The sequence below is a fragment of the Copadichromis virginalis genome, linkage group LG20 (genome assembly GCF_057382275.1).
Source record: "Copadichromis virginalis isolate Kocher_CV1m ecotype Utaka linkage group LG20, C_Virginalis_male_GT1.1, whole genome shotgun sequence".
Lineage (NCBI taxonomy): Eukaryota > Metazoa > Chordata > Actinopteri > Cichliformes > Cichlidae > Copadichromis > Copadichromis virginalis.
In genome coordinates, this window is record NC_140637.1 from 22542480 (window position 1) to 22558024 (window position 15545).

General features: G+C 39.9%; 1 protein-coding gene across 3 annotated transcripts in view; it reads left to right on the plus strand.

Annotated features, from left to right (window-relative positions):
- Positions 1-15545, plus strand: part of LOC146684818 (dedicator of cytokinesis protein 3-like) — a 57302-nt gene that overhangs the window by 38690 nt on the left and 3067 nt on the right. The window contains exons 35-53 of one of the 3 annotated variants that reach the window (XM_085444793.1): positions 34-129; positions 219-279; positions 385-478; positions 5774-5922; positions 8189-8275; positions 8534-8638; positions 9442-9583; positions 10004-10170; positions 12232-12318; positions 12450-12629; positions 12738-12821; positions 12930-13046; positions 13149-13291; positions 13581-13716; positions 13961-14042; positions 14251-14366; positions 14478-14562; positions 14649-14771; positions 14923-15005. In XM_085444793.1, the coding sequence (XP_085300919.1) occupies positions 34-129; positions 219-279; positions 385-478; positions 5774-5922; positions 8189-8275; positions 8534-8638; positions 9442-9583; positions 10004-10170; positions 12232-12318; positions 12450-12629; positions 12738-12821; positions 12930-13046; positions 13149-13291; positions 13581-13716; positions 13961-14042; positions 14251-14366; positions 14478-14562; positions 14649-14771; positions 14923-15005 (2137 nt within the window). The remainder of the gene's footprint in view (positions 1-33; positions 130-218; positions 280-384; positions 479-5773; positions 5923-8188; positions 8276-8533; positions 8639-9441; positions 9584-10003; positions 10171-12231; positions 12319-12449; positions 12630-12737; positions 12822-12929; positions 13047-13148; positions 13292-13580; positions 13717-13960; positions 14043-14250; positions 14367-14477; positions 14563-14648; positions 14772-14922; positions 15006-15545) is intronic. The other 2 variants (XM_085444794.1, XM_085444795.1) reach the window with 2 other exon arrangements.

Genomic DNA, 15545 nt, shown 5'->3' on the forward strand with positions numbered 1-15545 from the left:
TGATAAAAATGCTTTAATGTATTTTCTGTGCAGCCTGCTGGAGAAGATTGAGCAGGAGACCTGGAGAGAAACAGGAATCTCATTTGTCACATCAGTCACAAGACTTGTTGAGCGAATACTAGATTACAGGTAGGCTAAAATGTAGTTGTCATCTTAACTATGTTGCTTTCTAATAATAAATCGCAGAGCAATAAGAAGTAAACACGTCATATTTATAGGGACTGCATGAAAGGAGATGAGATGGAGAACAAGAAAATTGGTGGCTCTGTCAATCTTATGGTGAGAAGTTTCATGAGTTTTTATTCTGGATTTTATAAAAGCATATATTAATATTTTCAAAATTGGGGAGACAAATTCACCATTCGTGTTTATTTTGAAAATCAGAACTTCTACAAATCAGAGGTCAACAAAGAAGACATGTACATCCGTTATATCCACAAGCTGTGTGACCTGCATCTCCAAGCAGAGGACTTCACAGGTACCTGAGATATTTAATGGAATATCCTTTAGAGTTTGCACATGAGAATTAAATAAATGCAACAAAAAAATGCAAGATTTGACCTTCTCTCTTTGCCTCTGTGCAGATTTTAATTCAACTGGAGTGCAAAAAAGTCTCTTTTATGCCAGTCTGAGATACTGACCTTTCATATTGCTGTTTTATGACTGCACAGGACAATGATGCAAGCAGCAGAAGGGAGGATGCTATTGCTGTGTAGTCATAATTTGCAACTTTGTGGACTGTTGTTATTAGCCTGCTAGCACTACCCCCACAGTTTTTAGCCACACACACAAGTGAATTGTTCCTGGTGAAATTCAGTTTGACTTCATGTTCAGGAGAGCGTGTACACGTGCATACCCTTTGATGGACGTCTCCTTCATGCTCCAGTTGATTTATTACTCCTGCACATGAGACTTTACATACTTACTAGCTTTGCTTCACATAGTTGGGGTTTTTTGTTGCCTAAGAAGAATGAGCTATTGAGCAGGTAGCTGCAGTAAGTCAGCTTTCAGCATCTGACACTCAGGGATCGTCCTATTCAAACTGGGGGAAACTTCACTACAGCTGACTGGATTCTTTGTTGGGCTGCAGATGAAGAAGATAATAGAGAAACTAATGGTGTGCTAAAAACAGAGACATCACACAAGTGTAACGACACCCATGGTTAAATAGATAGCTTAATATCAGGTAGAGATAATTATGTGCTGTTAGCTTAACATTAAGAAGTCAAACTATTGCATGGCGGTTGTACAGCCAGCTTTTTTATGTAAGTTGTAAATGTGAGATTTATATCACATTTATCCATTTTATTTGGAGAAGAAGGGGCTTTACAGTACATTTACGATGCGGTAATGTCACTTTAGTCACATAAAGCAGAAATCAGGGGAAGTTGTCGCGTAATCTTACTGTGTAAATGGCTTGTGTGAGTAAAGCTTTACTCACATTATCTCACATTATCAGCAGTGGTGTTATTGTGTGCGCATAAATGTAGCCAAATGTGACTAATTGAATTCAATCTTATTCATTGCCGCTTATGTAAAACAAACAACAGGCAGCTGGGAAAATGACCAAAACACATTTAAGTGTCCAGCAGAGTTGGGTGTGATTGCACATGTGGTTATTGTGTGAATCAGAACCAACATTAAAAAACTTTGCTTTTTTTTTTCCAAAATATGATTCAATTCAGAAGGTGGGATCAGCGGGTACAGTGGGTTCGTAGTGCTGGAACACTTACTTTTTTTTTTTTTATTATCAGTTAATCTGCCAATTTATGTGTTTACCAGATTAATCATTCATTATGTAAAAAGTCTTCTTTGGACACAAAGGATAATCAGCATAAAATGGATTTTAGTGGAAGTCTAGTGTTGGTTGAAAATTCAAATAGTCCAACCAACACTCAGAAACTCAAAGAAACTTAGTTTATCATTTCATAAGACAAAAATCAGCAAATTGTAACAACTGAAAATCTTTTTGAACTAATAATTTCAGTTGTACTTTATGTGACATTACACCTACCAAAGTGTGTTGACTTTTTCACAATTAACAAAGAGTCCATAGTGGAGACAACTCACTATCTATTTGTTTAGTTTAATAAAAATTTTTTATACTCCTCACGGTCAGAAAAATAAACAGAGAGTTGTTCATTTCATACTTAAAAAAGTATAAATACTGGCTAATATATATATATATATATATATATATATATATATATATATATATATGTATATATATATATATGTATATATATATATATATATATATATATATATATATATATATATATATATGTATATATATATATATATATATATATATATATATATATATATATATATATATATATATATATATATATATATATCCCACTCCTGACACCAAAAACACCAGCTACTGGTAGACAGAACAATCAGCCGAGACTGCAAGACCAGACTGACCAACCTGTGCACTGCCTGGATTGATTACAAGAAGGCCTATGACTCAATGCCCCACAGCTGGATACTGGAATGCCTAGAATTGTACAAGATCAATGGGACCCTAAGAGCCTTCATCAGGAACTCAATGGGGATGTGGCGTACAACACTAGAGGCCAACTCCAAGCCCATAGCACAAGTTACCATCAAGTGCGGGATCTACCAAGGAGATGCTCTGTCCCCACTGCTGTTCTGCATAGGCCTGAACCCCCTCAGTGAGATCATTAACAAGACTGGCTACGGATACCGACTACGGAACGGAGCAGTTGTCAGCCACCTCCTGTACATGGATGACATCAAGCTGTATGCCAAGAGTGAACGAGACATCGATTCACTGATCCACACTACCAGGCTATACAGCAATGACATTGGAATGTCGTTCGGACTGGAGAAGTGTAGTCGGATGGTAACAAAGAGAGGGAAGGTAGTCAGAACTGAGGGGATTGAACTACCAGAAGGCAACATTGCAGACATAGAGGACAGTTACAAGTACCTGGGGATCCCGCAGGCAAATGGGAACCATGAAGAGGCCGCTAGAAAGGCTGCAACCACCAAGTACCTGCAGAGGGTCAGGCAAGTCCTGAGGAGTCAGCTGAATGGTAAGAACAAGATCCGGGCCATCAACACATACGCCCTGCCCGTGATCAGGTACCCTGCTGGGGTAATAAGCTGGCCAAAGGAGGAGATAGAAGCCACTGACATAAAGACAAGAAAGCTCCTTACCATGCATGGAGGGTTTCACCCCAAGTCCAGCACCCTGAGGCTGTACGCTAAGCGGAAGGAAGGGGGCCGGGGACTGGTGAGTGTCAGCACCACAGTCCAGGATGAGACAAGGAACATCCAAGAATACATTGGGAAGATGGCCCCAACTGACCGAGTGCTCAGTGAATACCTCAGGCAGCAGAAACCCAAGAAAGAGGATGGAGACGAGGAACCATCATGGAAGGACAGGCCCCTGCACGGTATGTACCACCGGCAGATAGAGGAGGTGGCTGATATCCAGAAATCCTACCAGTGGCTGGACAAAGCTGGACTGAAAGACAGCACAGAGGCACTAATCATGGCAGCACAAGAACAAGCTCTGAGCACAAGATCCATAGAGGCTGGGGTCTATCACACCAGGCAAGACCCCAGGTGCAGGCTGTGTAAAGATGCCCCAGAGACAATCCAGCACATAACAGCAGGGTGCAAGATGCTAGCAGGCAAGGCATACATGGAACGCCATAACCAAGTAGCCGGCATAGTGTACAGGAACATCTGTGCTGAGTACAACCTGGAAGTCCCGAGGTCAAAATGGGAGATGCCCCCAAGGGTGGTGGAGAATGACCGAGCTAAGATCCTGTGGGACTTCCAGATACAGACGGACAAAATGGTGGTGGCTAACCAACCGGACATAGTGGTGGTAGACAAACAGAAGAAGGCGGCCGTAGTGATCGATGTAGCGGTTCCGAATGACAGCAATATCAGGAAGAAGGAACACGAGAAGCTGGAGAAATACCAAGGGCTCAGAGAAGAGCTCGAGAGGATGTGGAGGGTGAAGGTAACGGTGGTCCCCGTGGTAATCGGAGCACTAGGTGCGGTGACTCCCAAGCTAGGCGAGTGGCTCCAGCAGATCCCGGGAACAACATCGGAAATCTCTGTCCAGAAGAGCGCAGTCCTGGGAACAGCTAAGATACTGCGCAGGACCCTCAAGCTCCCAGGCCTCTGGTAGAGGACCCGAGCTTGAAGGATAAACCGCCCGCAGGGGCGTGCTGGGTGTTTTTTTTTTTTTTATATATATATATATAAAACATATATAAAAACACCCAGCACGCCCCTGCGGGCGGTTTATCCTTCAAGCTCGGGTCCTCTACCAGAGGCCTGGGAGCTTGAGGGTCCTACGCAGTATCTTAGCTGTTCCCAGGACTGCGCTCTTCTGGACAGAGATCTCCGATGTTATTCCCGGGACCTGCTGGAGCCACTCGCCTACATATATATATATATATATATATATATGTATACGTATATATATATATATATATAGAGAGAGAGAGAGAGATAGATATAGATATAGATATATATATATATATATGTACAGACTTAGTTATTTAATAAGTGATGCAGAAGATTCTACGATGTCTTTTAACTCAACAAGACCGAGGCCTATTAACTTCTCCTCAGTGATCACAATTGACTTATTGGACACGACTAAACAATTCAATATGCAGCCAAAATCTGAAACTGCCCACACGGAGAGGCCAAACGCCTTCTAGAGAAAAGGTTTATGGTCAGTTGAGACAAAGATTGATCTCCAATCTACAAGCTACAATTGGCTACAATGACAAGAGACATGTTTGGACAAGTAAAGGTGAGGCTTCAGACCTAAGAACACTACAACGCCAAGCATGGTTGTGGTGGCATCATGCTCTGAGGCTGTTTTACTGCCAGTGGTACTGTTACATTAGACAAAATGAATGAAATAGCAACCTCACCTCAAATCAACTTGGACATAATTGGTTATTCCAACAGGACAATGATCCCAAACACACATGAGTATTGGTTTTGGAATGGATAAAGCAGGCTAACATTAAACTTCCTAAAAAATTAATTGATTACCCTTAAAAGCCAGATCTGTGCCAGGAAGCCAACCAATTTAAATGGTCTCTGCCATTCTGCCAAGAAGAAGGGTCCAACTAGAATTACATTTACCAAATATTAGCAGAGGTGTATTTCAGCCTATGAATATACTTTTGGTCTTGCTTGAATTAGAGAAAATCCAAAATGAATTCAAACTTTTTTGAAAAAAAAAAAAAAAAAAAAAATGACAAAGGATGAACTGAAGCTCTGCCATCACGTAATGTCGCATACTGCTGTTCTGATGTCATTTAGAAAAAAAAAACAAAAAACAAAAAAACAAAAAACAAAATGAATTCAAACTTGTGCACACAATTCTTGTTTTTTTTTTTTTAAACTCATTAAACATGTTGTATGCTGCGCAATTAGTAAACCCTGGAAAAAAGAATGATTCAAAGAAACCATTAAATCCCAAAGTTGCCATGACATCCATGCCCATGATTAGTCAGCTTCAGTCAAAACTATATTATAGGTCTGATATGGTGTTAACTGTGCAGATGCTCCCTGTAGTCTGACTGCTTTTAAACAAAACCATGATTATCAGGGGAGCTTAGGTTCATCCGACTGTTTTATGTCATACATCATCTGTTCACAAAAACTGGACAAAAAAATGTAACTGTGCCTAAAGCCTTTGGGTTTTTACTTTTATAGAAGGTAATCTCAATTTTTTTTCATACCCTCTTGACAACAGAGGCAGCCTTCACCCTCCTGCTGTACTGGGAGCTGTTACAGTGGGAGGACCGGCCCCTAAGGGATTTTCTTCACTATCCCTGTCAGAGCGAATGGCAACGTAAAGAGAACCTGAGTCGTAAAATCCTCCACTACTTCAACAAGGGCAAGGCAAGTGAATATTTTTTATACCTTTCCTTTGTCTCCTGCTCCTGTTTCCGCTGACTTAAATCCAGTGTTTCATGCAAATGTTAAAGGCCTGTAATTTCTGACCTGTGCTAACCTCTGACTGCACTGCAGCGGAGCCTCCAGCAGCGAGTCAAATGAGGAAATGAAGTAAAGGCTGAGTTAACTTTATAGTGATGGATTGATATTACTAGGTCGTGCTGGACAAGTCACATTTGAAGCTAAATCAACTTAGATAAATGAAAGCGACATTCAATTTTATAGCTTTTTTTTTTTGCTTTTTGTTCAAAGGGCTGTTCTCATCTGCAGTGCAGCTGCTCCCAAGTATAATCAGATTTCTCCCTCATTAAATCTGGGAGTGAGTCAGAGTCTTGTAGTGCTTCTATTCAATGTTTTTCCCAAGTTTTTAGTGTGTTTTACATCTTTTGCCAGCCCCAGTAATTGCATATCTCCTCTTATTTTTCATAAGTTAGTCCTGCATGCTTCTGTTAAACTAGAATTCAGAGGGGCGAAAGAAGCACTAACCCTTCACCCAACCCTGCAGTGTAAAACCATGCTGTATAAAAGCTTTAAAATGTAATTTCATTACTTATTAGCATTTTAAACTGTAATTGTGTTATTATTACCAGTATAGGCTCTTTATGAATATTTCTGTAGAGCATTAATGCTGTGTTAGGTGGGTAGTGGAGCTACTGTTCTACTATTCTATGCAATCTTCAGTTGTTACATCTTTTTACTGTTTACTGTGCAACCCAATCATCATATGTGGAAAATCATTGCAACTAAAACCAGTTAAATTAAGTTAAGAGTTCTCTGTGCTAAAGTAAACACAGACTATCATAATACAAATACAAACATGCTGCCTTTGCACGCAGCAGCGAGGGTCAGATTTCTGTTCAAATGTGATTTGCTTCCCAGAATCATTCCTCCCTGGCTGGTATTCATCCACCAAATTGAATTAGTTGACTGGTGTTGCTGCTTTGGAGAGGACAATGCCCTCTGGACTCTGGGAGCAGCTGAGAAAGAAATAAAAGTGGCCTCCTTCATTAAATCAGTGTTATTGCTGCTCTCGTTTAAAAAGGGAAGCTGTTCTTTACCTGCTGCTGCATTTGTTACAGTTCATACACGGCGAACAGAAATCTGTATCTGTTTAAAGGAAAGCTTGTGAAATAAATGATGAGACTTAGAAAAATGTTTCTACTGTGTATGAATCAGAGAGAAAACAGCTAAGCGAGGTTACGTTTTTAGATCTTTAATACTATGCTCGTCTTTTCCTCTCGTTTAAGCACAATTTTAACACATTTTAAATGTATTTTGTAACACATTTAAAATAAACTATGCTAACCACCTTCACTTTCATACACCGCTCTGAAAAGAAATGTGACTAATAATGCTAGTTTATTTAGCAGCAACAAATTGTATCTATTAAACATTCATAGCATAATTACAATAACACAATAATAGAAAGGGCTTTGCAAAGCAAATAGATTATAATTAAATAAATAGCTTAAAAAACACAAATAAAACAAGGATTAGGAAATTGAAGAAACAGTGGGAATAATATGACAGGTTAAATGAAGAAATAAAAAAAATGATAGATGAGGAAAAAAGCAGATTTAATAGAGTTTGGCGAAGTGGTTTAAAATTATATGCAGTTTGCTGCAGTTCAGTTCTCCCGGTAAGAGTTTCAGCTTTTACATCATTGCAATTTGAATTGTCTAACATGAGATGACTCAAAAGTCTTCACATGAATGAAAAACATAAAAAAGTTAAATTAACCGAATACAGTTTTGCAATAATAACATAGAAAATAAGAGTTGACTAATCCTAACTTTACTGCATAAAACTAATACTCATACTTTTTTTTTCATATTTCTTTTAATCCACCAGATAATTTTTTTCAGTGTAGATCTCAGTAAAGCTGCTCCTGCTGCTGGTAATGAAAAATGATGAATGTAAGGTAAAACTGCCAGTAGATAGCAGACTCAGCAACACGTTCTATCACACATACCAATTAACTCTCTTATATGGAGAAAAGGAAAAAATAATATTATTAAAGGAAAAAGAAAACCTGAAATCATAATGGTCTCTTTGCACTAATCTGACAATTTAGATGCTGAAATTGTTCCATTTAAAATCTTAATAACCTACAACCTTCCCAAAACACACTTTTAATGTTATGACATTTCTCTTGATTATTAAGGATAAATCAAGATTTATTCTCATTCAGCTTCATTTTATGACTTTGCAGTGCTGGGAATATGGAATCTCTCTTTGCCGGGAGCTAGCTTTCCAGTATGAGACTCTATATGATTATCAGAGCCTCAGCTGGATACGGGTAAGTCCCGCATGTTCCTCATTTCTGCTTTTATTAACAAACAAGCATCCTTTGTGATGAAGAAGGTGGTAGTGTTGACAGCTTCCTCCGTTATCATCATGCTCTGTTATTTGGTGTGACGCGTGCACAGCGGCAAACACAATGTCCTAATTACCTGTGCACGCCCACACTCCCAAGAAAATGGAGTCAGCTCAGTAATGTGTGTGATTGCTCGATTATTCATCTTGACTCTTTTGCATTTTTTTCATTCGGTGACAGAAAATGGAGGCAGCATACTATGACAACATCATTGAACAGCAGAGGATTGAACCGGAGTTCTTTCGAATGGGCTTCTATGGCAGGAAGTTTCCTTTCTTCCTCAGGGTAGGACTTTCCAAATCCAGTCTGACACAGATATAATCCTGCCCATGTGTTCAGATGTGCACTTCCACCATTGCTTTAACTGCAGTAGGCTGTGCAAGCTGAGAAGTTAAAAAGTAAGATTGTTTACCAACCATTACTACCAAATATGTCATGGCCATCTGACAGATTTTAGGGTGATGCATTAATTTCTTCTAATCTAAGTAAGTCTGCCCAGTGCGGTCCTCTGACAACAGATTTATTTGCACTCATTGCCTTGCCTATTACCCTTAGTTAAAGTAGCTATAATCTTTTTGTTTTGTTTTGTTTGTTTTTTTGTGAATGTGGTTAATTTTGTAATTTGCTTACTTCAATGTTCAGTAGCTATAAAGAGTTAGGTCTGCGCTTGGTTTTAGTTAGTAGATAGTCCACTAACTGAAAAACCACTGTATGCTTTTCAGTTAGTCACCTATCTACTGCTGCACATAAACTATACGGACACAAGTATTCAGCCTCTTAATCTTTAAATTAAGACGTTCTCAGTCCACTTGTCACTGATGTATAAAATGAAGCATCTATCCATTCAGTTTGACTCTACAAACTTCAGATTATATATTTATAGTCTGACGAGTGCACTGGAAATCCAACCATACGCCCTTTCTTGAAATGTAATTTATTTGTGCAATACCACCTAAATTTAATAGTAAATCAGACAGTACTTGAAAGAATTAAGCAATGTCCAGAGGAATGCCTCACTTAAACTCTGAGAATCATTTGCAGCAGATTCTCAGCAACATTTCGGTCTTATGTCTTTTCTCTTTCTCCAGAACAAGGAGTTTGTCTGTCGTGGGTATGACTATGAACGGCTGGAGGACTTTCAGCAAAGGATGCTGGGGGAATTTCCGCAAGCCATCGCCATGCAGCATCCAAACATTCCAGACGACACCATCCTGCAAAGTGACGCTCAGTGTATCCTGGCAGTTTCACTATGGCTAAAACGACTTCATTATTTTTTCTTTAGAGTGAGAGACCATTACAACATCAGTCCGCAGATGTTCATATTGCATTGAGTCATTCGAAAAGCAGTAACCAGATTTATTTTGCATTTTTGCCTGGTAGATTTAATGACTTGAAAAGCAGAGCGATTGCTCCACGTGTTGTGCATTTTATTGGCTTTTGATTACTCTGCTAAGCATTTGAGTGTTGTTATTAGAGATTATTACAGATTAAATACTGAACTAAACACTGAAGTTGATTTCCAGGGTCACACAGGAAAAACTAAAGCTCTGTCTAAGTATTTCTTTTGAACATCCCCTCTGCTCTTCCTCCTCAGTGAATATGCATGTATGTCGGACTTTGTCTGTCACTTCCTTGACACTTGGCTTCTAGACTTGCAGATCTATGCGGTGACTCCAGTGTCAGACATTTCTGATGTGCCTCAGCTGGAACGTGTGCCTGAGAGGATCAAGAGTTTCTACCGCATAAACAATGTCAGCCGCTTCCACTATGACAGACCTTTCCACAAGGGGCCCAAGGACCGCGAGAATGAGTTCAGGGTACGTTGAGCCCGCAGTGCCAGCTCAGCCCATTTCTGACTCACTGTTTAGTTTTTTTTACATGAAAATACTGAATATGGCTGTAACGCTATTATAAAACGCTATTATAAAACAATGAAACGGATCCAACTCTGTGGAAATTGCAGTGTAATTATGCAGACATTTTTTCATTTAAGAGACATAAGCAGGTATAGGTGACGTAAGCAAGTGCAACACTTAAGGTGGCCACAGGGGAGTGCCTACAGCTCTTAGACAATAACGCCTTTAAAGCCCTTTAATGCCTTTAAATTTCTCTGCTACGTAATTGAAGATAAATATAATCAGATTTACTTTATTATGAGCTATGAGAAAAAATTGCAACAAAGTTAAACCAAGTGTTAATAAGATTTTTAGTATTAAATCTGGTCAGCTAAAGTCAATATTGTCACATTTGCCGCATTATTATTTGAGACACATTCTGGTTTAATAGTTCTTCTGTGTGGAGTAAATTGAGTTTGTAATATCAGGTTTTCATTCAAATATGACTCGCTTGTGTAGCAACAGTCACTGAATAAAATGTGACCACATCAGTCGTAATCACTGCAAAATTGAATAATGCGTGAAGAGGAAAAGCAAAACTGCACTAGCATGAAATAATTATAGGCACATAACATATATAGATACAAATAAATATACACTCATCAGCCACTTTATTAAGTACATCTCGTTAGTACCAGGCCTTCAGAGCTGCTTTAATTCTTTGTGGCATAAATTCAATAACATACCTCAGAGATTTTGACCCACCTTGACATGATAGCCTTTCCTGAATGATATACAGCAAATGATACAACGATGAAACTGCCTGCCTATCTTATGTATGAATTTGGTTCCTTCTTAACATTTTCAGATCACTCAGTGCAGCATGTGACACAGTAACGGTTTAAAATGTGCTGAAACCCAGCAGCTCCTTTGGATATAATTCTCTTCATACATTTGGGAAATAAATTCTTAATAACCTCAAAATCTGTTTGAATGTATCTGCTGGAAATGTCACCATCAAACGATGAAGCGAAATGTAACAGCGCACAGAGGCCGTGGTAAAAAAAAGTCAGTGATGAATAATGGTCTGATATTTAGATCGGCAGTTTCTGAAATAGTCAGGCCAACCCATTTGGCACCAAAGACTATTACAAAGTCACTTAAATCATCTTTCTCCCCCATCCTGATGCTCGGTTTAAACTTCAGTAGCTCATTTTGCTTAAATGAACACTTTAGCATGTGTGCCTAACAAAGTGGCCGTTCAGCCTATGTATTGGCTTAATACAACAATAATAAAAGAAGAAAGTCATCTTGACAGGTGGTGAAAAGCATTCATTGTATCAAGTTAATAATTTCATGATATATTTAAAGTCCTAACCACTTAATCTTATTTCACTTAATCTTTCAGATTTATTTCAACTAAGTTTGAAACACAACATTCGGGATCTTATTATCACCAAACAGGATCATAACAGTATCAGATTATAAGAGGCTATCTGTACCAAAAAAGGAATTTAAAGAAGGTATTTTCTATACTGCAAAATTCTGTTTTCTCAAAATAAGATGTTTACATGTGCATAACACAACCAGAATACTCTGACTGTGAGTACTGTAATACTGGATACTACATGTACATAAGGTAAGATAAAAAGAAAAGAAGAAATCAATTTCCCTTAAATTATAACTTTAACAGTCAGTAAATTAATACAGTTGTTTAACTTTTGCTGCTGTTGTTTTTATTGTTGTTATTTTACCTGCCATTTCTATCTCGATGCTAACAATGCTCAAATCCCTACAACCTTCAGGGCTTAAGAGACTTGTAGGTATGATGCTGTTTGTCCTGACACAGTAACCCAAATTCAGAACCACACCACACAGGAATTCTCACTAGTCTGACCTATATCGTACTCTACAACACGGTGCTGAATAGTTTGCCAGCCCAGTATCTCTTATACACTGTCGGGTCTCCACTCGGTTTTCTTTTATATTAGTCTAGCAGATGTGGCTAATATGAGATGGCTTCTTTGTCCACATGTTTAACAGAGTCTGTGGATTGAGAGAACAACCTTGATCCTCTTGCGTCCTCTCCCTGGTATCTCCCGTTGGGCAGAGGTCGAAAGGAGAGAAGTGGTAAGGAGCTCAAACGTTCTCTCACTCACCTTGTATCGTACACATTACCTAAAGGCCAGTTTTCTGTTAACATTTAAAGGCCATCTCCTCTTTCATCAAAGCTCAGAGTAAATATCTGTATTTATTTCAAGGTGGAGGTCAGCCCTCTGGAGAACGCTATTTACGTGGTGGAGAATAAGACCCAGGAGCTGCGGACTTTGATTAGCCAGTACCAGCACAGGCAGCATCATGGGAACATCAACCCGCTCAGCATGTGCCTCAATGGGGTCATAGATGCTGCTGTGAATGGAGGCATTGCCAGATATCAGGAGGTACTGCTGTAGGGCTGAGGGAGAGGGGAGAGAGGATGGCAGAAATGATGAATGATGAATTGGCGTTGTGAGAGAGATCTTTATTTTTTGCCTCACCCTCTACCACAGGCGTTCTTTGATAAAGACTACATCAGCAGTCACCCAGAGGATACAGAGAGGATCTCACATCTGAAGGATCTAATGCAGGAACAAGTCAGGCTGGGTTTAAAAAGTTCAAAATATACGTTAACTGTATGTTAACCATAACATATGGTTATGAAACCTTCAGGTCACTATTGATTCCTCTGATTTCATCATCAGGTGCACATTCTCGGAGTAGGGCTGGCTGTTCACGAGAAACTGGTGCATCCAGAGATGCGTCCTCTGCACAAAAAGCTTGTGGACCAGTTCCACATGATGAGAACAGGCTTACACCACGTGAGTAGAGTGACACGTGACTCAAACTATACGCCAAGTGTGTTTCAGTGCATTAAGTTTATAAGTAAGTGTATGCGTGAGCAGTGTAAATATTCAGAGCAGTATATGGTTGGGTCCCAGCAGGGTCTGCCTGGCGTGGATCGATTTGGACCTGCGGGGTGCCCAGGGGTTAATTCTCCCAGAGGCATCCTCTCCTCCCACAGCCACATGAGCCCTGAGAGCGTGCGGCTCATGCACAGACACAGGTCAGTCGTGGTGCTCTTCTAAGCTAGCTTAGAGATTCATTTGGTGTTTTAGCCTCATAATTTCCAAACCTTCAAAACAATACCCAGGGCAGCTGTATGAATTTATGCGCTATGTTATGACCGTGATGTGAATCTACAATGCAGTATGAGCCAAACTCTTGAAATTAACACCAAATGCCCTCTGAAATAAATCTGTACAGGCTGTAAAAGAGGCATAAAAATGCAAAATGATTAAACAAACACAGAGATAAATGTTTCAGTGATCTCAACCGTTATGTCTGTCCTGCAGTCCTCTAAACCTGCAGGGCTCGATCCGACACTCGTCCTCCTCCCTGTCCTCTCACACGTCGAGTGAGGCAGGAAACCTCGTCATCATGACCGACGGCCTGATGGGGGAGCACCCTGAGGAGGCATTACACATGCAGGTAGGAGTTGGATGACGTAAAAACGAACAAATACTGGTGGGAATGTGCTTCAGCTTGTAATAATTTGCGTTCTTTACAGAGTGCAACTCACATGAGATCCGATCTTTTGAGGATGTAAACTATAATCTAACTCTTTCACTTAATTGTTATTGTTTTGATGAACTTTTCTTTTCACAGCATTAATCATTGGTTTATTCTACAGAGTACAAAAGCACAAAAGACAAATAAAAGTTTTGTTTTGCAGCCAAGCCCTTCGTCCTCCAGCCTGAGCTCAATCCGCTCCAACTCTTCCCAGATTATTAACTCTGCCCCCTCAAGTGCCAGAGGTGAGGAACAAAGCAGAAAGTCACATCTGATAGTTACTACTGTATATTACCCATACTAACCATCCTGTAATAAGATGCTCACATAAATAAGCAACACTAGAAAGTAACAAGGCTGCAAAATTCTGCACTTTTATGACAACAAACATCTTTGTCTCTTACTTATTTGCAAATAGAAATCGTTTACTTGCGCGTCTTTTCTTTTGTCCAGGCTCTCCATCCTTACCCGATAAGGCCAAACACAACCGAGAAGTGATGATTCTGTTGCCGTCTCATCGCGAGAGAGCCAACAACTCCATGTACTACAACATGGCAGAGAATGGGCAGGTGGGGGAAATCTGCAGTCCCGTAATGCTGAATGAATATACAAACAAAAATGTGTTCTGTTTCTGTGTTTCTGATTCATTTTGTTCTTTTGCTTCATTTTATTTTTTCCAGAACAACCACATGCAGCGTGCCTTACTTCAGCAAGTTAGCCCCTGTAAGCCTTGTACTGATGTTCATATGACGCTACCAGAGAAAGGTAACATATATGAGCAGCAAACTAGCTATTTTGGTGCATAAGATGTTTGTGCTGTCTTAAAAAAAAGTTTTTGTATTCCCTTTCAGTCTTTCCCAACACTCCCAGTAGCTGGAGTCTGGATGGGGAGAACAGGGAGCAGATGACCTACATGCCAGCTTCTACCGGAGGGGTAATAATGCCCCCTGTCCCACCCAGGTCCTTCCCACCAGGTACTATTTCATTTTACTTCACAGTTATGCTTATCGAGGATTTCAGGGAATCTGTTTGGTTAGGGTACTACTCCTCATTGTCTATAATGATCTGGACTTTGTGGGCTTTTATTTTTTTATTCCTTTTCCTGACTTGAACTTCTCTTCACAGGACATTTCCTGATGCACTGTGATGCATTTCACCAACAGAACAGCGACCCTCCTCCTGCCCTGCCTGTCCGTTCCCTCCGAAAGGTACAAGCTTAAGAAAAACATCATCCACTTTGAATTTATAATTTTGTATTTGCCTGTTGTAGCAAAAACCCTGCCACATTAGGGACATTAACGCACACACTGTCAGATATGGTGACTAGTGTGCTTGGTTTCTTTATTATTTACACACTTTTATCACCGTCTTTTCAGACAGAGCCGGAGCTTTTTCAGGGCGCCAGCCGCTGTAGATTTCTGGCTGCCAAACCAAGTTCTGTGCAGTCACCTCAGTCTCAGTGCGCTACTGCATAAGTAGAAGAGACATGATTAGATAAGGACTGACAGTTTCCAGCCAGCCTCTCTTGGCACGGTCTTCTAAACCTTCTACTCCACCCCTCCCCTGCATCTGAGCCAAAGACCACACCCTGCTACCACACCTGCTTTGTTCAGGACGCATGACTTTCAACACTGGCAAATGTTTACTTTGTTTATTTTGATCTTTTGATTATTTGAGGTTTCTCCTATCCTCGATCCACTTTTAGATATCATCTTTACTCTTTTCCCCATTAAGATGAAATTTGACAA